This window comes from Phalacrocorax aristotelis, chromosome 4 (assembly GCF_949628215.1).
Source record: "Phalacrocorax aristotelis chromosome 4, bGulAri2.1, whole genome shotgun sequence".
Classification (NCBI taxonomy): domain Eukaryota; kingdom Metazoa; phylum Chordata; class Aves; order Suliformes; family Phalacrocoracidae; genus Phalacrocorax; species Phalacrocorax aristotelis.
Window position 1 is genome coordinate 71,067,830 of NC_134279.1, and position 23,482 is coordinate 71,091,311.

The window sequence follows — 23,482 nt, forward strand, 5'->3', positions numbered from 1 at the left end:
CTGTTAGAAATAGTGCATCTCTTGGAAATACGCACCTATTTCCCATTTTAATCTTACAGCTTCTGCTTCCAGCCATTTGTATATAACATCTCTCCATCTGATGGTTTAAAGAGTCTTTTAGTATTTAGGTTTATCTCCCTCTGGTACATTAAAAAAGAAACAGGATGAATCATGCCACCACTGTGCTGTAGATGCCTATAGTGTGCCGTGAGGGAGTAGCATGCTTTTTTGGGGCAGGAGAGGATGTATTAGCACCAGCTGTCTGTCATGGCTGATAGAAACCCTGCCCATTTCAGGGCTATGCTCTGGGCAGCTTTTTACATGGGAGAGTAAAGGGTCAGAAAACACTTCTATCATTTGCCAGATCTGACTGCGCAGCTCCACTGGCCTTGTTCCTTTCTTGCCAGTGTTTATCAAGAGCACAGGGATAGCAGCTGTGTTTGCATCTCAGTGAGTCACCACATCACAATGGTCAAGAGGAGGAGAAGGGATGAACATTTTTTTTTTTTTTCCTCATCTGACTCCTGTGTTTAAAGGTTGTTATATGGGCTTTGTACATTGAACCCAGGACTTCTCCAAAGAAAATACTGATATTGACTGAAGAGTCCTTTTGTTAAATGCAAAACCAGCTTTTTTCATCCATTCGAGTTAGCTGCAAAAAACATTATTTCTAATTTAATATTTCATTCTGTGTATAAACATTATTTTTTTAAAAAAGGAAATTCAAGTTTAGTAATTCATTCAGCAGGAACAAAAGTATTAAAGTATTTTAAAACTCCATTTAGTTTTTCTGAAAGCATGCCTGCCCAGTTTGAGTACATACAAACAAAAAAGATGCATCCTTGCATTGTGTGTGGAGTTCCTCTTTAGAAGACAAAGCCAGTGCAGATATTTGGGGTCTACATTTTGTGTCTTCTCCTGTCTGTCCAGCCAGCTGTATTTCAGAAGAGCCTAGTAAACTCTGTCTAAAATGTGTTTCATTGTTCATGAAGATTTTCACTAGAGAAGACATTAACCATGGGAAGGGTGAAGTGAAAAGAGAATGCCTTGCAGCCTCAGTTATTCAAACGTGAAATTAAAATTCAGAGTGAGTTAGTCCAAAATGGGGAAGATGTGGTTCTGTTTTCAAATAGTTCTGAGCACAATTCTAGAACTATGAAATTAAGGGCTGCATTTTGTTTTGTTTTGTTTTTTAAATGAATGATAGGATCCTAGTGCAATATACTGGAGTTCTGAATAAAATCTACTGCTTAGCTGGTTGTTTTACTTTCATTTAAATAGTTTGTCTGAGTTTATTCTATTGTATGGTCTTTCTGATTTGAGGGTTTCTTTTTTTTAACTAATTTCAATACAAAATTAATAGCATTGGTTGTAAATAACATCTTGTATCGAGATTGCTATTAACATTTTGCTTTTTTGTTTTTTTTTTTTTTTACTATTGAGGATCATATTCATATTAGTTTTGTTTACTGGTGGCTTTCCTGTCCCTCTGTCATTGATAGGAGACTGAAATTTGCAGAGAATGGGTCGTATGATTTGAGCAAGCACAAACTAAAATCCAGCTTTTCACACAGACTCCAACCTGGCTGTTATCCTTAACCTAATGTGTGTCTAAGTACTTTTTCCCAGGTCTGTCTCTAATCATCATTCCTTTTTGTTATTCATCTCTTATGATGTTAACAAGTTATACTTGGCATAGCAAAATAAATATTATTGGTGTGAAACTTTCTGCTGTGAATCATTAAATTCCTGAAACTTCAGATGCTTTGGAAAACAGCAACAAAGAGCTGTCCTTTAAGTGCGTATCTGTAATACTATATGCCTATTAAATTTATAAAATTAACTGGTAAAAGTGTTCCTAATGTAAACAAATTTTGCTTTGCAGAAGGCCATGGATTTTTGTATGAAACTTTCGGGATCAGGCCTCAGTTTTCTTGGCACGTTGATCCTTTTGGAGCTTCATCTACAACACCAACTCTTTTTGCTCTGGCTGGTTTTAATGCTCATCTTGTTTCTCGGATTGACTATGATCTGAAAGCTGACATGCAGAAAAACAAGGTAAAAATACCCTTAGGAATGGAACCCATTGCCAGCCTCTACTTAGAGTAATCTAAACCATGGCATTAAGATAAGCATCTCTCTGATCTACGCAAGAAAATGTAGGTGTTTCTTCTCCAAAAGAGACGTGCTGATTGCATATGGTACTAGTGAAATATATTGAATGTATGCAATATGGTCAGTAATGTCTTCATGACTTCTGGTCAAGGATAAAATGTAGTCTAGCCTTAAGAAGATACAAAATGCAGGCAGTTGGGCAAGGCATATGTGGACACAGAATTAGGAGTGTTGAAACTAAAGGCATCTAGAATGGGTTTCAGCTTCCCTTGAGAAAATCTTAGATAGGTTGGGTTTTTATAGACTGTTTTAAAGTCTAGTGTGTATGTTTGTGCACAGTAATTGTCATGCTTGGAACATTTATTTGTGCCTGTAAAAGTGATAATACTAGGTCAGTAAGGGTGGCAGCTAACATTTTTCTTTCTTTGCTGAATTCAGTTTTTGTTTCATGTTCTGCCTTCTCGCACTGTGTCCCATACACAGTAAATATTTTTCTTTTCATATCACAGTCTTGGTCCCTGATCTGGCATCAGTTTTACACACTAAAATATGTGAAAATAAGGGGCTTTCACTAGTATGAGCTGGGCACTAGGCAGTTTTTGTGAACCTTGGGTGAAAGTCAAGCATCTCTGAAGAACGCAACAGAATTCCTGTTGGATTCGGTGAAGCCAGGACCTACCACCTTATGTTTGCAGTGAGCTGGTGATACCTCCTTTCTGCTAAAATCTTTTATGAGCGTTTGAGAAATTTTTCTCGTGTAATTTTTTTTCTGGCACATGGTAGTCTGGAGGCTTCCAAAATTGTAAATCTGTTTCAGTGGATTTAAACATAGATTCCCACTGAATAGAGTGCAATCCAGAGTACATATGGATTTTTCCATGCTTAGAGGTGTTCAGCTTCCACTGAAACAAGTGAGGTATAATGCCTGGGATAAGCTAGGCTTAGATCTGGATTTTAGCAGTACGCTGGCAGTGTGCTGCCTCCCCTCCTTCTCCATCAGTTCAAACAGAAAGAGGCAACACTATAGCCTTATATATATAGTGTGTAACCTTGCTTGGGGTACCCTTGTCCGTCTTAATCATAGAATCATAAAGATTGAAAAAGACGTCTAGGATCATCAAGTCCGTCAGCCCAACACCACCATGCCTCCTAAAGCGTGCCCTCAGGTGCCACGTCTACATGTTTTTTGAACACCTCCAGGGATGGTGACTCCACCACCTCTCTGGGCAGCCTCTTCCAATGCCTGACCACTCTTTCAGTGAAGAAATTTTTCCTAATATCCAATCTAAGCCTCCCCTGGCACAGCTTGAGGCCATCTCCTCTCGTCCTATCGCTAGTGACCTGGGAGAAGAGACCAACACCCACCTCGCTACAACTTCCTTTCAGGTAGTTGTAGAGAGCGATAAGGTCTCCCCTCAGCCTCCTCCAGGCTAAACAACCCCAGTTCCCTCAAACTTTCCTCATAAGACTCATCAGACCTGCTGTCCAGACCCTTCACCAGCTTTGTTGCCCTTCTCTGGAGACGCTCCAGCAGCTCAATGTCCTTAAGTACTTAATGTACCAATGTACTTAAGTAAAAGCACTTAAAGTGTTACAAGTGGTGGAAAGGAAAATGGGCACACTGAAGTCTGAAGTTGTTAATGATGGTATTTCTGTGCTTGTCATCAAGGGTAATGGTTTCTTGCCTTCTTTGTTTTCCAGAAGCTTCAGTTCGTATGGCAGGGCTCTCCTTCCTTATCTGAAAGACAGGAGATCTTCACCCATGTTATGGATCAGTACAGCTACTGTACCCCATCACAACTACCTTTTTCAAACAGGTCTGAAGATTTCCCAAACAGGCAGAAGTATTGATCACTTCTGAGAGTTTATATTGTTGGAGTTCAAGCATTTTCTCTGACTGTTTTCTTTCAACATATTCTGCTGCTTTCTCCTGACCTGCAGTAGGTCAAGGAGATGTCTAGACTCTGTAGATCTGAGTCAAAGAGTGACTCTTAGTATGGACAGGCATTAGAAATACTTAAAATACTGACAGACTTTAAAAATAACATTTTCTAGCACCGTGAGGCTTGGAACACAGGTACAACTTTCATGTACATATATATCATGTCAGTCTTTACCAAAAAAAAATATAGACTAAAAATGTGAAACAAATCAATTGCTATAAACAGAAAATGCCTGAATCAGGACTGGTTTTTTGCTACTCTGCCTGGAAAGTTAGGATTTAAAAACTCCAGGAAGCTCAGTATGGATTTGGCTATTGCTAGTTGATTTTCTGTGGGAGATTTTCTGAATTATATTGGGCTGAGATTGTGTATACTATCTGTGTTAAACTAAAGCAACAAAAATTTTCCTTTTACTTTGTGAAAAGATCCAAGAGCTTTTGAAAACTTTGTTTTACTCACTGGCTTATCCAGTAAAACACTCTCTGTAAATTAATTCTACTTGGGGGAACATACTCATTGTTACAAAGTTTGCTGTTTTGTCTTATGAATTTTGTTCTGTGCCAGCAAGCAGCAGGGACTTGGAAAGTTACACAGTGCGAAAAGAAAACTGGACAACTTTCCCCCTACCTCCACTCCCAGATAAATTCTAAAAACTAAACACTAACAATGAATATAAACTGAATTTTTTTTGTTTCTTATTTCCTGTGTGTCTGCGTTTTATCCCAGCACCTTTTGATGTGTTTTCCCCAGTTGAATAAATCCTGTTTATAGCCTATTGCTTTCTCCTTCTACTTAGATCAGGATTTTATTGGAATGGAATTGCAGTTTTCCCAGATCCGCCAAAAGATGGTGTTTATCCAAACATGAGTCTCCCTGTTACAGACACCAACATCCATCTGTATGCACAAACCATGGTGGCAAACATTAAGGAGAGAGCAGCCTGGTTCCGAACAAGCGACGTTTTATGGCCATGGGTAAGTGCGTGATCAGCATTTGTTTTAGAAGTGGCAAGTATAACTACAGTATGAACAGTAGGTAATGGTACTTTGTTACACTATGTAGTGCAAAAATGCAGGTACAAACCACATGTTGGTAAAGTGTTTTTCTAATAAGCGGGGCCAAAATGTCTAATTAGTGGTGATTTTTAAAGATTAGAACTTCCTTGTAGTCTGCCAGCTGTCTACCAACTCTTCCACAGTACTTAATATAGAAATGCGACAAAACTGTAAAAATGCGAAGGTAACCTCATGCAAAACTGTATATTGCGATCTTGCTTCCTTTTTTCTCTCCTTGTTTTGTCTATTTAAATGTTCTCTTTCCATAACTGCTTAGCACAGCATAACTCTATGGTAAGAAAAACTATAGCATTACAAGAAAAAGTATTATGGATTAGGTAAACAACATCTTTTCTAATCGATGTGTAATCATTTTCTTACACAGTCTTCGTATTTTATATGAAACACAAGCATATCTCCCCTTGGTCATTCAAACACTTTTTTTCAGCAATATGCTGTGTTAATTCCCTCCTACATGTACACATAGCACTCATGCTCTCACTCTTGTTAAGTCCTTAGAAAAGAATAACTTTGCCTAAACAGTCTGTTTTTGAATTTTGATAGATGCTGTAGGTCTCATAATTACGATGTTAAAGAATGATGTGTGTTCTAAGGTGGCTATTTCACCGCAATATCTGTTGTTGCAAAGAGAACAAACATTTTTTTTCTCACTGATGCAGCTTTGAGTCACTGATTTGTTTTTCTCCAGTGTTTGTAACACTGTTGATTACATTGAATTTGGTTTGTGTTGGTTTTTTTTTTTTTTTTTTCAGAGGGTGGATGGAGAAGTGGGATGTAATACTCTGTAGAGGTACTATAGGGAAATTTATGCCGAAATGGGGAGGAGGGAGTTTGAATAGTACAAATAAATTCCACATTGAATCATAAAATCATTAAGGTTGGAAAAGATCCTTAAGATCATCGAGTCCAACCACTAACCTATCACTGCCAAGTCCACCACTAAACCATGTCCTCAAGCACCACGTCTACCCTTCTTTAAAAAACCATCAGGGATGGAGACTCAACCACCTCCCTGGGCAGCCTGTTCCAATGCCTGACAACCCTTTCGGTGAAGAAGTTTTTCCTAATATCCAACCTAAACTTCCCCCTGGTGCAGCCTGAGGCTGTTTCCTCTCGTCCTATCACTTGTTACTAGGGAGAAGAGACCAACCCCCACCTCGCTACAACCTCCTTTCAGGTAGTTGTAGAGAGCGATAAGGTCTCCCCTCAGCCTCCTCTTCTCCAGATTAAACAACCCCAGCTCCCTCAGCTGCTCCTCATAAGACTTGTTCTCTCCAGACCCTTCACCAGCTTCGTTGCCCTTCTCTGGACACGCTCCAGCACCTCGATGTCCTTCTTGTACTGAGGGGCCCAAAACTGAGCACAGTACTCGAGGTGCGGCCTCACCAGTGCCAAGTACAGGGCCACGATCCCCTCCCTGCTCCTGCTGGCCACACTATTCCTGATACAAGCCAGGATGCCATTGGATTTCTTGGCCGCCTGGGCACACTGCTGGCTCATGTTCCGCAGGCTGCCAACCAACACCCCCAGGTCCTTCTCCTCTGGGCAGCTCTCCAGCCACTCCTCCCCAAGCCTGTAGTGTTGCATGGGGTTGTTGTGACCGAAGGGCAGGACCCGGCACTTGGCCTTGTTGAATCTCGTACCGTTGGCTCCCGCCCAACAATCCAGCCTGTCCAGGTCCCTCTGTAGGGCCTTCCTGCCCTCCAGCAGATCGACATTTCCACCAAGCTTGGTGTCATCTGCAAACTTACTGAGGGTGCACTCAATCCCCTCATCCAGATCATCAGTGAAGATACTGAACAGGACCACTTTTCCACTTTTCTGAGCAGTGATTTACCCTGTTAGGTCTGAGGGACAAGCATGTGCCCCAGGATTCATAAAGGATGTGGCAGTGACCTTGACGCACCTAAAAATGTGGAAGGGATGGAGGTGGCACTGATATCTGGGAAAGAGTAGGGAGAGGCCTTTGAGTTCAGTTGAAGTCATCAGGTTCAACTCATTCATGAGTTCAGTAAGTTCAGCGCATCAGGTTAAACTCACTGAGCTCATCAGGTAAAGGTTGGAGAGGAAGATGGGATTGAAAGAAAATAAAGTCTCCTTGGCCATTTCTTCAAGCAGCTGCTAAGCTTTGGCAAAATCGGTGAGGGCATTTTTATTTTGAAAAAGAGATCAGGATTGACTTGGGCAGTGTTTTCTATCTCAGGCACAGACATAAGGATGCATTAAGCTGGCGTCAGTGTTGGAAGGCTTCTATTAGGCCTTTTTACATGGAGAAGGTTTCCTAGCATGTTATTGTGCTTCAGATCAATGCCTATACTGTAATACTGATACTGTAAGAATACACGTGGTGCAATGGCTGACTGACTCTCATTTTCCTTTTCAACTCTGTAGTTGAACAAAGGTATGCTTACTTTAATGCCTTTTTAAAATGTTTGTACGTGCAGATAGTCTGTATTGAGACACCTCCAACAGAAGGCAGAAGTTGTGCAAGCATGCACAAAAATAAAAAAGAGGCTTTTACAGACAGTGTATTGCCTCTCTTAACTATTTGGATGAGCATCAGAAGTACTATAGTCTACTGTCATGATGGGGGATCAGCAACACATTGTGTGACATTTGTAGTACAGGGATCTCTGCCCAGATTGTTTTGTTTCACATCATGTCTTCAGCAATTCCTAAAGCTGTAGGCATTCTTAGGAGCTGAAAATAAGTACTTACTTATTTTCTGCTAAGTGGGAGAAAAGAAACAAAGGTCGTCTTTCCAGGCATGTATGCATGCATTTTCCAGTTGCTACCATGAAATTTCATGCTCTTGCACAATATGGTGTGTCAACACTCTTCTCCCTATCTGTAATGCTAGTTGCTTATCAGCTGATCTGTGCGAGTAACCCTACGCATTCTTGACATTTTTGTAACAAATAACTTTTACATGGGCAGTCAAGATCAAAAGAAAATAGCACTTTAACATAGACCAGTGTTATAAAAAGGTCCTTCTAAATTACATGACCCAAAGTCATTTGGCTGTTCTCTTTTCTGTATTTCAGGGCTGTGACAAACAGTTCTTTAATGCGTCTGTTCAGTTCTCCAACATGGACCTGTTGTTGGATTATATTAACAAGCATTCTGATGAGTTTGGAGTGGCTGTCCAGTATGCCACTGTTGGTGATTACTTCCAAGCAGTTTATAGCAGAAACCTTACATGGGAAATTCGGGACTCTCAAGACTTTCTTCCATATTCAACAGGTAATTAAGTTCCCAACTGCATAATGTCTGCCTCAAATGTACATATTTAAAATTTTAATAAAGGGAAATTGAGAAAATGAAAAATAGAGAGGAAAAACACCATCTCCTTATAACATTTATTGACACCACAAACAGGCCAGTTGATCCCAACTTAGTGGTATAAGAAAGGTGGTAGGGCAGTGGTTGGAATATTTCTTTTGGACCGTCCTAACCTGAGGTTTTCGTTTTGCTAATAGAGAGTGCAAAGGAAAACTAAGCACAAGGTATATTCGAGAGTGTGTGATGTCATCCAGGTTTTTTCAATTACGTGAAGAATTGTGTAGATACCACATTAATCAGGTTCTTTTGCAGTGAAAAGAGTGAGCAATGAGATAAACCTGTAGGCCTAGGTCACCTGGCTGAAATTCCCTAAGATATTTCAGTAGATGGATGAAGGAAAAAAAAGCCTGTGAAGTATGTAACACACTGCAAGCTGGTTAGCAGACAGCAGTGATAGCAACGGTGCTTCGCAGAGGTATACCAGCACAAATAATCCAAGTCATCTCTTGTGACATTGGAGGTGTCCTGTATGAACTCTCTAAAGCTAAGATCCTAGGATTTGTTCTACTTCAAATGTAGACTTTGACTATTCATTTCATGTTTGGACATTTAACGTAGAATTCGTCCTTTTCTCTGCCTCCCACATGTTAGCACACACAAATAACCTGTAGTCTCCTAGGTATTCTGCAGTATTAGATGTGCATGTTATGCCTCTCCTACCCCTTCCCCAAAAATGATCTGTAGTAAGGACACAGTGCTCCAGGATCCAAGGAACTGAAAGGAAACTGATAAACTGAAAAATACCTAGAAATGGATGCATGGCCAAATAGAGCCATGTCCCATTGTTACTGTTTAAAAGAACTAGATTATGCATAGATTAGAGCAGACACGGGAAACGTGATGTGGAGTAATCTATGAATGTCTGAAGAGAAGTGAGGCAGGTGACCACAGGACCAAGGCAATCTGACAGCTCTTAGGGTACTTTGTTAGTGCAGTGGAATACGAGTGGTCAAAGTGAAACCATTGGTGCTGAGGATTTGATGTCTACACTCTATGTAATTCTAGGAAAATTGGATATAATCTGGTCATATGGACTGAATGCCCATTAATGTTTGTTACATACCATCAGGAATCCAGTTTGTGAGCTCCAAAACCAGTCTTTACATAAAGCGAAGCGTGCTAGGTAAGGACGACTGGTGAATGCACTTCGAAAGCATGTTCCTGGTCCAAACAAAACACTTAATATAGTTGAATCCCTAAAATCTCTTGTAGCTCTAGGAGAAAGTATTGTCTTTTTCATTAAAGAAAACAGTTCTAATTTCTGGGGGAAAGAAAATTTTGTTATAACTGAAGTCTCAAAAAGTGAAAACTCTACCTGTATTTCTGAAATTTCGTAGTGTGATGTGACACAGATTCATTGCAGCTGCTTGTTGCTTGCTTGCTTCTTCCTTGCTGCGCTACCTGAGCTTTTCAAGCAGACCTGCAAAGTACTGGGAAGATAGGAAGGAAGGCATGCCATACCCAATATCGCTTTAATTCTTTCCCCCAGTAAATTTACCCTTTTAGGCCTCATGTTGAAGTATGCAGGGAGAAGACACAGCTAACTTCTCCGTTTCTAAACACATTCATTGTTTCATTGCCTGGATTATCATTAAAATATCATTGCTATCATTAAAATACCTTCCTATATAATTGTAGCTACCACTACTTCATCACATTTTTTGGCAGTGTGGATGTATATCAGACTATTGCAACCCAAGTTTAGCTTATACATCCAATATTCTGTAATATGTCTATTACCTTTTAAATTAATAACTGTTGTTTCCTGTGAATCATTGCATGGACCGACCACTTACATTCCTCTAGGGATCGTGTCATATCTAACAACTTGCTGATAAATGCACTGCCAGTTTTAAGTGCTAATATCCTTTTACATCTGAGTTCTTACCTGTATCTTTTGGCATAATTTACAGGCAATAGCCGATTGCCATTAGCTTGCATCATAGCAGCACCTTTGGTGTTTCAGGTGGGTACCCACACGCACATGCAATTTCTTCCCCAAACGACTTATCTGTGCCTTGCAATTGCAGTATAGATTTGAGTGCACTTTCTCCCACATACTGTTTTGCTTCTTGATGATTAATCGTCTCATTCTTTCTATGCCATTTTATTATGAGTCACTTCCTGGGCTCAGTGTCACTTCTGACATATGCCTTGGAAACTCAGGTTTTAAGTCCCAGCTAAGTATTTCCTTTTTCTACTCTACATTCGTTATACTGTGCTAGTATGCATATATGACTCTTCTGCTTGTAACCTTGAAAGCTGAAGTGGAATTCATTCTGTTAGAACTTCTAGCATTTTTCAGGCCAAAAAGAATTTGCCCTGGAGTTTTAGAGCAAAAGATCCCATTTTGTAATTGTGGCCTTTGATGCTACCTAGACTGACAGCAGATGGTTATGGTTGCATATATGCACTTTATAAAGAACTTTCTGCAACTTTTCTCAGGAAGACATATTTATCAGTGGTATAATTTTTTAAAAATTCCCTCCAAAACGAAAAAAAAAAACCCAAGCTAAGTAGAGATTTTGAGGTTTTAAAAACAAATATTTGTTTTCCTAGTTTACTTTATGGGATACTGGAATGTATTAGCAGAAATTCTGTTGAAATACTTTTCACTGACCACTTGAGGGCGTCTTTTGATGTAGTTTGAAGTGCTGCAGTGGTTTGGAGTCATCGCATCACTGTTTCTACTCCATTTTGAGAAAATGAAATTTCAGATAAATCCCTTTGACTAAAAAGGGCAAATATAGAGGGCTTGTATCAAGCAGTAACCAAGGATTATAATCCACTTTCTTTACTAATGAGTAACAAAATATGCTTCAGTGAAACTTCGGAAGTTCTTTTGTGCAGATCCACAAAGACAACGTTTCGGCAAACACAGGTTAACTTAATCGATAACGGCTTTGTGTCACCACTCACATTACTAGGCCTGTAGGACAGATGGTAGTTTTCCAAAGTGCATGTTTATGGCTGTGTTTCTTTGTAGGGCTTATGACTGTTGCATTTGATGGCTGATGCGTAAACCCACAGCAGGTTTCATGTAAGAAGCTGTACAGTAGTAGTCTAATAAGAAACAATAAGTGATAACTGAAACGGTATTTTGACATATATGGGGCGTGTTCGACTCTTAACAGAGCCATTTCAAGCATGGACTGGGTTTTATACTTCTCGGAGCACACTGAAAGGAATTGCAAGGAGAGCAAGTTCACTGCTTTACGCTGGAGAGTCTTTTTTCACACGGTATGTCCGGAAACATCCAGCAAGTTCTATTTGCAAGTGTCAAGCCTTAAAGCAACTTCAGAGCCTTAGATGGGCAGTTTCAGAGGTAAAGATTAGTTTATTTTTAAAATTTGAATAAAAATGTTTCTTGCCCAAAGGCAAAGCTTTGCTTAAGCATTTTAGCTGGAGTTTCTTGAGGTTGCTTTTATGTTTTTAGACAAACTTTCCCCTTCAGCAAGTCATAAGTAAAAGTAAAGCTATTTTTCAAAAAACTGTCTTGAAACATGACTTCAGCCTCTTAGCCATGCATTCAAGATATGGTTACTGGCAAATGTTTTCTTCAGCCGGTGAAAGAGTATGCAGTTTTAAACTTTGCACATGAAATTCCTTTTCTTAATGTTAGTTTTATTATTTACAAAATTTTAAAAAAAAAAAAAAATAAACAAAAACGTAACTAACTGAAAACTACTGATAATCTCTACTTCTGCAAGTCAGAAGAGGAAGGACGGATTTGTTTCTTCAAAGTTCAGCAGCTAAGTGATCAGCCTCATACCATTAACCATTTACAGGCCTCAGTGCTTTTGCTGGTTATAGATATTTTGTCAGCTAAGGTACTGACCAGATCTTAGTAGGAAATGAAAAACCTGTCTTGTTACCGTATTTTTAGTTTTGGTAACTTGTATTTTTTTTTCTTGTAAGTATGTAACTTTAGTAATTTCTAAATATTAAAACAGGAATATGTATCAAGGGAAAGCTGTGTGCATCTTGTCTTTGACCATTTCATTCTACATATAGCAATTCGGAATAGGCAAAATGTGAATCTGTGAATATAGCTGTAATAGCTTATTATTTTAAGTTATATGTCTGAAGGTTAGTGTATCGTGTTAATAAAAATGCAAACCTGAAGTTGTCATCCTGTCACATTGTGACCTTTCAAACTACTCTTAAATGTAAGGTCCAGCACCACGATGGTATAACAGGCACAGAATCTCCCAAGGTGAAGGACATGTACATGAATAACTTGATGTATGGAATGTTCAATGTAAAGAAGCTAATGGCTTCCATAATCTTCGACATGAACAATGCAAAGAACAACGGAGAGGTCTATTCTTCTATTTACAGTAAAGACTCAGCAATACCAGGTACTCTTTAACACAGCTTTTCCAATTTTCAGGCTAACTTGTGAAAGCTGTCTTGTTTTTCTCCAAAGAAATCAACATACTATGTACCACCTAAGTTCCGTGAACCATGGCTGGAAAATCCCCTTTGCCTTATGAGACCTACTAGACCTGAGGGGAACTCGGATGAATTTATGAGCTCTCAGATCTCAAGCATCTGAAAACAGGACCTTTAAACTGATGTTAGGCAGAGCCCTGCCCCAGTGCATATATTAGGCTTGGGTCCCAGATTCAGACCTCAGCTATATAATGGAGGGAGGAGGTGCTGATCAGGGTAATTACTAAACTGACATAAGATTACGCAGTAAGAAGCACAGTCACAGTTAAGAAATGTTCTTGCTATAGTGTACTGCCAGCTTGTGTTAAAAAACATAAAAGAATTTTTAAAGAGTCTATTCTGAAAACTACATTCCATTTTGTCTTTACTTCGGAACTTTTTAAACTGTGAAATATAAGTAGTGCTGTGCGCTGCGCAACAGACTGATTTGGTTTTTTACAGGGTTAATTTTAGATTAGGTTTCTCCTTTGATCTTCTATATAACTCTGACAAAGTTAATACTGTATAACAATGAGTTGTGGTAAGCTGCTTATTTTCACTAAAAGCATTTACATTCAACTCACGTGTAATTTTCTGAATACACAGTCTCTTTTTACTGGGTAAAGAATAGAAGAATAAAGCAGAAGAGGTTTTTATGAAGGACTATAAAATGTTTTTCTTTTTTCAATTATGAAGTTTTACTGCAGGATTTTATATTAAAATTTTGTAAGGTGGTTGTACCTAGACAGGTCTCTCAAATACTTTTTAATATCACATTTTAAAAATACATAGTTTTAGTGACTGATATCTTTGTTTGTTTGCATGCACAAAGGTGTTCCAGATGTTGACCAATATGTTGTTGTCTATAATCCATTGGCATGGAACATCACTACCTTTGTCATGGTTTCTGTCAGCCACTTGGCAATGGGTGTATATGATGAACTGGGACGTTCTGTACCGGCACAGGTACATCAGCTTTGTTTCTTTCTGTTGCTTTTCTTTCACTTGTCAGCTTTCACTGACTTGATCCTACCTCCTGTCAAGTATGGTAATATATAGTATTACAGTGAAAACAAAAACAAGTATTAGTTCAAACTGGGATTTTCCTAGTCCTCCTGCAGAGTGAGGGTTTTTTTGTTTCGTTTTGTTTGTTGTTTTTTTTTTTTACTTGCCTGTTCTTTCAACTGGACTTTTTCAGTGTCCAAAAGGGCTTCCTGCTCTTCTAGTGTGCTTGGTTTGTCCTTTGCATGCCTGCTGTGTGTGACCTGGTGCTTCTTATCTTGCTTTTCTTTGTATAAAAAAACACGGTTTCCAGTAAAGCCCTTGTGGTTGAAGCCCTGCCCTACAATTGACATTCTGTTTGTACAGTTGACAGATTGCCTAGGGGGAAAGAGATTTAAGAAATGTAGGTCTTAGTTACAGGCCCAAAAGAAGCTGGTGACAGTCAGCTGCCATATGACTGCTCGTTCTGTCATAGCCAAGCTCCAAGACAAGGCCAGTTGTTCCTGGGAGGGAAGAAAGTGGCCTCAAGTGAAAGCTTGCACTAGCCTCTCTCAGGAGTATCTGCTGTAGAGAGTGCATCATCATCAATGGCTTGATAAACCTGGAGGAATGCCTTGTGCACGTAAGGCCTAAAGAGGTATGACAGAATTCCAGATGCTCCCCTCTGTCCCCGAGATGCCAGATAGCTTGGCAAGTTCTGCCAGCTGGACAGAGTTTCTATTATCTGTGGCTTATGACTATCGCTGTGCATCAAGGCACATTGTAGTTAGCTAGAGATACACAACAGCTGTCTCCTGTTCCTGTATATATATACAAGACGATGGCGTAAGACCATACCACCTTTATCTGGAAGCCATCAGTCTCTTGGGTTAGCACATGGTCATGCTTACTTGTCAGCCACTTACCTCCCAGAAGTCCCACTCTCTGAATTACCTTAGCCTGGTAAGATACAAGAATGAGATTGATGGGTATTTAAAGCATTTATTTCAGGATTTAGCATGCCCTAAAGTCAAGCTGTCACTCTTTGTCTTTTTAAAATAAAGTTTTCTGTTCTAGAGTTGGTCTGTACTCCCTTTTGCTAGAAGTTACCCATATAGGCATGGGGATGGTCAGTTGAGGCTAAATGAGAAGGTAGTTTGGGGGCTTTTTCTTCCAGTATGTACTGTTCAAAAGTGCATTCGTATCACACACACCTTTTGAAAGAAATCTTTAGCTCAGAACCCTGATGTGAGTGTGCGGCTGAGAGGAATTGAGGCTTGGCAAGTGCTTTGCCCTCTTCTGCACTGCATGCATGAGTTGTGTAGTGAAGGGAGAAGGTAGGAGTAGGCCATGTTGATACGGCTAAGGCTTGGAGGTCAGTGGTGTGAGTAGCTGGATATATGCTAGTCCACAGTGTGAAAGACAACTTGCTTTAATTTGTGGTTAGTCTTAGCTAACCTCTTCATCACATAACCTCTACAATATTTCTCTAAGCCCATTTTCTTGCCTGAAACCAAAAGTACTACTAAACCATGTAACATTAATGGATGGATACATGTAATTGAAAGATGATTAAAAACTGTTGTTTAAGGTATTTTGGTATTAAGTAGTACTGGTGTTCTGTTTACTGTTCAAAAGTATGCCACATGCTTCTACCTCCCTCTCTGTGTGCCTTGCTTAAGCTGAGGGTGTGCCTGGGTGCTTCCTCCTCTTGCCATGAGTTTTCTCACACTTGCACTAGCCACATCCCTTATGTTTCAGTCTCTTTTCTGTCATTTGATTACTTTAATTAGTGATTATTTCTGCTCATATGGACATTTTACAATGCGATCTTAAATCAAGATCTAAGATTCCATGTTCATGTTAAAATAAGATCTTTGTAATTTGCTTAGTGATCCTCTTTCCTTCACTAGAAAGGCTAAGCTTAATCCATGTTTACCAAACTCGCAATTAAAGGCAGCACAGATCTACATTATAATGGAAAACTTAAAGAATGGCATGTTTATAAACTTATTTTTAAAGTATTAGTTAATTTTTGTGATTTAGAACTTAAAACACGTGAAGATAGTTGCCTCTCTAATTAATTTTCTGTAATGAAGTGTTGTTGTGTATATTAATGTACAGGTTCAAAGCTCAGTGGAGTCCCATTCTGCTTATGATCTGTATATTCTAGTAGAAATAAGTGGTCTGAGCTACAGAAAATACAGTGTTAAACCTTTGAATGGTAAGCAGTCTGCATTTATTGGAAGATCAGTCAAGTACAAGCGAAAAGACATAACTCATGCAGATCAACAAAGTCAACAGTTGCTTCCTGTGGTTAACAACTGCTACCAGGTCTTGTTTGACCAAAACACAAATCTAATGCACAGCATTACAGAGAGGTGAGATTGCCTGCTTGCTTTTAACAATGTTTCAGATTCTGTAAAATCCTTTGTAAAAATAAGCCCAAGGACTGAATCTTGTGTCTTAATTCTGACACTTAACTAACAGAATGTTCTTTACAATTCTTTTTTACCTCCAATTCACAAGTTCTTCTTTCTACAGGAAACATCAACACTAGCATAGGTGCTTATTTCTGCTATTTCTGTAATGTTGTTGCCCTGTTTAACCATGCAGTTGGTCTAAGATCACATATCACAGTATTAACTAGTAGATCAGCAGAATCTCATTGTACTTTAGAACTAAAGAGGGTTATGAATGCATGTTTGCGTTAAAAATGAGTAAGCACATACACTATGGCTACAAAATGAGCCTTAAGTGATAAAGAAAGAGCTTTCTCTTACTGATTAGTAGTGTTTTGCAAGTCCTGTATCATTCTTTCTGTAGTAGAAAACTACAGAACTTTTTGAAAGGAAACGTTTAAATAAGGAAATTCCATTTAATCAGGCAGATAAAATGGGAGAGCAGTCAAGATGGAGATGAGATTTGGGGTTTGCATATTGTCTTTCTCGGCTGATGCGAATAGGCTCAATTCCTTCAGCTTCAGTGGAGCTGTGCTGCTTTTTGCCTGCTCAGGGTTCAGATTGTCAGCTATGTACTGATGGAAGCTTTGACCCCTTTGACATTGGCCTTGTAACTACTAAAACTCTTTCACCTTTGTGGTTTTGTTCACAGTTCTGCCTCCTAGAACAAGAACTTGCTGTCCAGTAGAGTTAAAATCAGCTTTAGAAGTAGTACATTCTCCAAGTGCCTCCAGATCCTAACTGTTTCCAGGTTCCATGGGGAATATAATAAAGACTATAATAAGGAAGAACAAAAATCTGGCAGGCAGCAAGAGCTGGAATTCAGCATGTAGGAGAAATGGGGTATTTACTGTCTTCATAACCTTCAGGCAAACCCAGAATGTTTGAGTTTCATCAAGTTTGCTTTGGGGTAAAGGGTAAGAGAGCAGTGTCAGGTCAGAATGGCAGGAAAGGTTAAAAAAAAATGGGATCTTCAAACTGTGAAGCCTTGTAAAGTTCAGCTGCAACAGTTAGACTTTCTAGGTCCTGCCCCTGCACTGGAAATGCCCCATAATAGGAGTAGTAGAAAAGACTTGGATATGTTTCCTAAGTCATTACAATTTGTAGGTCAATGTATTAACACTAGCTAAAATGGTTAGCAGTTTAAATTTATATGCCAGATGAAGTGATTTTTCCTGTTTTGCCAGCAAGTCTCCAAAAGAGGAGCACAGCAGGTAGGGCAATAGCATCTCAACTTGCCTTCATGTGACTTTCCAAAGACTGTGAAATGGAGTCGTGAACAGCTGAACTGTAAGCTTCAGGGAGAAAGGAGGAGACAAAATAGGTACTGAGCGAATGTAAATTTTGCTATCCTGTTGCAATTGTATTCCTTACCAGTGTTAAATATGGAAAACTGCATCATGCTGATTTACCTAGTTATAAAGTCAGTTAAATTAGTCTGATTATTTGATAATATGGTGTGATGTACCTTATTTTTGTGCAACAGGTAGGCTTTGATCCTGTAGCAACTCTCGCATCAAAAAAATGAGCTAATGTAGATGTTGTTTCTGTCTTAAGATGTTTCTGTTTTACAAAGTATAAAATGACACAGAAACTCCATTTATTTACACACTGGCAGATGTCTTAACGGGAAGCACTTTCATTCTCTGCTGTCCTCATTTCCTAAATCTTACAAAATCAGTTATCCACTTTGAGGAAACAGATTTTTTTTTTTCTTACATTCCCAACCTTATTCCTGTTGCAGTTCAGCTTTGCATCTATTATGTACATAATGTGGATTTTGTAAGTAATATAATTTTTCCTCTTCTGTGGATTCACAGGGAGACGAACCAGACTGTCAAGTTGACCCAGCAGTTCCTTGAGTACCATGTGAATGGAGATGTGATGAAAGGACCCATTTCAGATAACTACTTATTTGCCCCAAATGCTTCAGCTGTTCCAGTATCAAAAGCAGTGGGATTGGAGGTGGTTTCTGGTAACTTGATGACAGAAATAAGGCAGTATTTCTATAGGTACAACACCATTAGAGCTTCACTTCACTGGAATGTTTAATACTCTGTAGATATGTATGAGATTAATTCTGTATAATTACTCCTAAACAGTGAGCTCTGTGTACTGTTCAGCATTTCCACAAAAACACTAGCATGCATCTGCTAAATGTAGTGCTGAGAAAGCACCTCCTTTAAATAGCACATATTGCTGCAGGGACGGAGGAGGGAGGTGAAGATTGTTCAGAGTTATCTTCTGTGGTTCATTTTATAGTGCAGCTTCTGTTAGGATCCTGGTTCTGTACAATTCAATTAAAATTGCAGCTAGCATCTTCTTACATGGATGGAATTTGGACATGTTGGTTCATTTTTTTTAACTACGAATATCTTTCTTACAAGTGAATTAGAGGAGAAATTAATTCTACACAAGGTTATTCTGACCCCTGATGAACTAGCTACTTTTCTGTGTTAAAATTATATCAGTCTATAACCCTTTCACCCTCTTTTAAATCTGGTTATTTGATTGAATCCTTTTGTTTTACATGGCGTTGTACAAGCATTGTAGTTGAGAAGGACCTTTGGAAAACAATGTAATTCTTGCATCAAAATTAATGCTGCCCAGTTTGAAAAAAATACATGTATTCTGTACAATGTAAATGTGTTGCTTAGGGAGTTATTCTTATTTTAAAATATGTTAATTTTAAGAAAAATAGAGCCTCTCTCATCAAATGAAGGGTCCTCTTTACACTTGCAACACTAAAGAAAATTGGAGGATATCACTTACTCCAGCTGAATATCTGTACATTCAAAAATTAAATTGCAATTAAAAATAATTGTACATGCACACAAAATATGTAGAAGACAGGCAAGAAAGTTGTCTGTGTGTAGGATGACCTCATGAATGACTTAAGTCTTGACATAACCAGTCAAGTTGTCCACTTTATAAACTCTGCATTTCTTTCCTCTCACTTTTATAGTAATGTTACTTCTCAGGATTACATATATGCAGTGTATACCAGGCTGTATACAGTACCAGAAGGCTACGATGGGAAGTTGCTTTGCCATAGGATAGAGCAAGAATACAGCATTGGGCCTTTGGAATTAAATCGTGAAGCAGTTCTAAGAACAAGCACAAATTTGAACACTAGGCAGCTACTCTACACCGACAGCAATGGATATCAGATTCAGAAAAGACCATTCAAAGCATATATGAATAACACAGTGGCTCGGGTAGGCACAAAGGGGTAATCCAAAGTCAACTGTGTCTTATCTTTGTTCTTCATTACTGCTACCTAGGTTAATATTATGACTGCATGATTTACTGTGTGTCTTCAGAACTATTATCCTATGGTCCAGTCTGCCTACATTGAAGATGATACCACAAGGCTGATGCTGCTTGCAGAAAGAGCTCATGGTGTCTCAGGTCAAGGAAATGGACAAGTGGAGGTAACATATAAAAATGTTTGGGTTTTTTTTCTAGGAGAGCATAATTTCATGGCTGTTGATAATACAAGTAAAGCATGACGGCTGATTACTGTTGTGACATTTACCTTCCCAATACAGGTTATGCTTCACAGGAGACTATGGAACAACCTTCAGTGGGACCTGAATTATAATCTGACTTTGAATGACTCTTCAGTGGTTCGCCCTGTGATCTGGCTTATTTTAGGAACCAAGGCTGTCACCAATATTTTGTATCGGACTAGTGGACTGGCATTAGAACACAGGCCAGTAGTAATGTTTGGAGCATTATCGGGTAACTCAGTTAACTATCTTTAACATCTGAATGGCTTATTTATGTTGCTCTGAATTATGCTGTTAAGTTTGTAAATGCAGACTTCAAGCCTCCTGTGTAGCAAAGTTAGTATACGGAGAGGCAGGAAGCAGATTTAGAGCCTGCTAATTACTTCACATTAATTTCAAACATGGATATTGTCCAAGCATATGAAATGTTTCTCTTGTTATGTAATTTTCTCTACTTTCAGAGGAGAATACATTTTAAAGCATCTAATGAGAACAAAATGTCCACATAGGGAATTAGTGCAAAGTTAGCCAGTGTACCATATATCAGCTTCCTGGATGCTGAGTCCTTAATAACCATTACTGAGTCATTCTTTTAAAAATATTTATTTGACTTACTAAGTAAAACTGAAGCCAGGTAGTGGAATAGTAACTTCAAGCTGCAGTGAAAGTTGCTTTATGGAAAGCTCTTAATATACTTCTTCAGCAGTTAAAATCATGCTGCTTTCTGCTTTGTTTCTCAGAAGGCCTTGGAGGAGAGAGCATAGCATCTGTTTTGTATCTGCCTTGGCAGAAAAAGCAAAAATCTCTTTACCCTTCCACAGTACCCTAGCCAGACTTGTGAGTGTGATGGATGTTTGATGTTTGCTTTGTTTCACTTTGCATGGAGGAGATAAACCAAAGCTACCCAGACAACGTCAGCAGAATTCAGTCCATGGTTTGCCTGTAACTGTCCCACCTAATCTTCACCTCCAGACTCTGAGCATTCCAGGGTGGAGATACAGCTCTGATCATACAGAGCAGGTCGACAGCATCCGCATGGGTAGGTGCCTACAAAAGGGTGGCTGGATGTTACACTTCAGCTGGCTTTCTTTTCTCTCTGTCTTCTGTGGCTAGTGCTTTTATTTATTCAAAATGTTTAATTCCTGTATCAAGAAAGTTAACTGTACTGCATGACTTCTCTACTCAATTAGTAAAATGTTTTTCCTGCATGAGTTCATTATGCCTGTTAGTGTCATTCCTGTCAACAGTGGGAGCTGGGTATTTCTTGATGTTAGTCCTCTTGCTAATTTTAAAAAATTATAATTAAGTTCAAATACTAAAGTGTAAAGCTTAAAAAAAAAAGTAAGAAAATGTTTGCATTTTGTTTTCTCTTAAAGGTAAACAGAAGCAAGGCGATGCAGACTTCGGTCGTGTCCTGCTAAGAATTAAGCACTTGTATGAAGTTGGAGAGGATCCTGTGCTGTCTCAACCTGTGATGGTAAATCTGAAGGTAAATCTAATCCTTTGAGACGGTATAACACTTGGGTGTTTTTTGTTCCAGAGAGACTGGCTCTGGAATGGAACATCCTGTGTGGTAGAGACTCCACAAAAGATGGATGCAAAAATACTAGTATACTTTAACCTCAGAGGGAAGCAGGTCTTATTTTCACTCAGCTTTGCAACACAGAATGCTGCCATAGGCACATCATGAAGATCTGCATAAATATTGGTAGGATTGGTTCTGTTGAGCTCTTGGTTGTGTAACACTTCCTGCAGTACCTTAACCAGTGCAGAGCTGGATCCTGTTTTGCTGTTTTTTTTAGTTATTGCAAGTTATACCTATAGTTGATGAAATGCAGACAGGATTAAAGGAAACAAATACTTTTTTCCTCGATAGTTTATTTCTGCAAGTTGTTGAAAGTTTGGTCACTTCCATCATGTACTGTATATTTTCAGTTTATTGTTTATTTGATCTTTCATGTAGGAGTAGATTATTTTATAATACATGGCAGGGGTTTATTATTTTAAAATATGAAATGTTGATTGTGATGACAGAAACATGGAGAACAAGGTGTAGGATTCTCTGTTCTGTTTTAAAAAGGGCAGCGTGACTTTCAATTCTTGAATGGAGAGATAAGTAGACTCTGAACTTTGCTACAACACAGAGGAAGTTCTCAGCACCTCAGCTTCTTAGTTTGAAGCCTGGTGAATCTGTAATTGCCCTTGGGTTGCATGACCCAGCAGATTTTTAAAGTCTCCACTGCTCTGCTTAATAGATCAATGCTAGAGATGAAAGTTCTACTCTGGTCTAACTGTGTACTAGACCGGTGAGTGTGAAGCTATTCGTCATAAACCATGTTTTGATTCTTGTGTTTTCTTTACTCATAGTCTTTGCTAAAGGGATTAGGATCAGTGATGGCAGTGGAAGAGCGATCACTCACAGGCACCTGGGATGTAAACACTTTGAAGCGGTGGAAATGGAAGACGGCACAATACCCAAGCAAAAGTAGGTGGAATGAGGTGGTTGGTGTCTGTATTGTTGTTGACTGTTGAAGCTTGATGAATAGTCTAATTAAAAATGTGAAAATACTTGCAAGGTTAAAAATGTACTGTTCTATATAACAGACCTGGTATCTGGCACAACCTGCAAGTAGTAACATTTAGCAAGGATCCCCTGCAAGTACTAGACTGCTATATTTCTCTGATGGCTTGATTTGCCAAGAAGCACTAAAAAGCTTGAAATCTTTCTGCAGTTATCTTTGTCCAGATAGAAGTAGCTACTTTATGAATTCACACTTGTGACACTGATTGGTTTTTATTAGATGCTGATGAGTTGTGTAAATCTACGCTTAAGCCTGTGCTGCAAAAAAAGACAGGTACAGTTAAAAATCCGCACTGTAATCAGCTTAAAGGACTGTGTGGATATGATTCAAGTTAGAGCTGGCATTCAGATGAAATGCTGTGGGTGACCTCGCTTCATTTCTCATTCCAGTTAGTTGCTTGGACATTGTCCTTCCTGTCACTTACATCCGTATATGTGCCTTGTAAAAAGCTTGCAGAGGTTTTGGGCTGGGCTAGGTGAGAGTTTATAGCTCTACTTGACCTGCAGCTAGGAACTTGCTCGCTGTTTACTTACGGTGAAGAAGAGGTGCATGACTGGGGAGGAGTTTCACGTTTTCTGTGTAAGTGCGTGGAAAGTAGATGAATTGTTGTATGTTTTAATATTATGAATCTTAGGCTCCATATTACTTACAGCTTTAAGGGAGAGAATGTGCTCCAACACCAGCTTTTAAGGAAGGGATGAGTTAGAACAATGTTGAGTTTGAATAATACGTACATTTGAGTAAAGCTTCTTCTTTAATATATTACCAATGTTGTTGTGTTTTACAGGATTCTCCAACAGCACAGAGACCTCAGAAAATGGTATAGTTACTGTTCACCCAAAGGAAATAAGGACTTTCTTTGTATACTTCCAGGGTCAATGAAGTTTGACATTGTATTTCAGGAGTGAATACGTAATAGCTTCCAATTTTTGTTTCAAGTTATGAGTGATGATCTTGCAAAATGTTCGACTGCTGTTAATGATAGAAATAGTAATTTTGGAATAAACTCTGAACTTAATTAAACTGTTGGCCTGA

General features: G+C 38.9%; 2 protein-coding genes across 7 annotated transcripts in view; both read left to right on the forward strand.

The window, feature by feature from the left end:
* Positions 1–1,073, forward strand: part of LOC142056870 (uncharacterized) — a gene marked incomplete at its 5' end in the record, with an annotated part of 3,211 nt that extends 2,138 nt beyond the window's left edge. Inside the window, one exon of the mRNA XM_075092396.1 lies at positions 993–1,073. Coding sequence (XP_074948497.1) covers positions 993–1,073 — 81 coding nt within the window. The remainder of the gene's footprint in view (positions 1–992) is intronic.
* MAN2B2 (mannosidase alpha class 2B member 2) overlaps positions 1–23,482 on the forward strand; it is a 39,446-nt gene extending 15,964 nt beyond the window's left edge. For 2 of the 6 annotated variants that reach the window (XM_075091913.1, XM_075091915.1), the window contains 16 exons: positions 1,886–2,058; positions 3,817–3,932; positions 4,855–5,032; positions 8,179–8,377; positions 11,611–11,801; positions 12,651–12,837; positions 13,743–13,876; positions 16,016–16,272; positions 18,174–18,365; positions 19,319–19,571; positions 19,677–19,787; positions 19,905–20,097; positions 20,752–20,904; positions 21,242–21,354; positions 22,233–22,350; positions 23,235–23,482. In XM_075091913.1, the coding sequence (XP_074948014.1) occupies positions 1,886–2,058; positions 3,817–3,932; positions 4,855–5,032; positions 8,179–8,377; positions 11,611–11,801; positions 12,651–12,837; positions 13,743–13,876; positions 16,016–16,272; positions 18,174–18,365; positions 19,319–19,571; positions 19,677–19,787; positions 19,905–20,097; positions 20,752–20,904; positions 21,242–21,354; positions 22,233–22,350; positions 23,235–23,329 (2,663 nt within the window). In that variant the 3' untranslated portion in view covers positions 23,330–23,482. The remainder of the gene's footprint in view (positions 1–1,885; positions 2,059–3,816; positions 3,933–4,854; positions 5,033–8,178; positions 8,378–11,610; positions 11,802–12,650; positions 12,838–13,742; positions 13,877–16,015; positions 16,273–18,173; positions 18,366–19,318; positions 19,572–19,676; positions 19,788–19,904; positions 20,098–20,751; positions 20,905–21,241; positions 21,355–22,232; positions 22,351–23,234) is intronic. The other 4 variants (XM_075091916.1, XM_075091917.1, XM_075091914.1 and 1 more) reach the window with 3 other exon arrangements.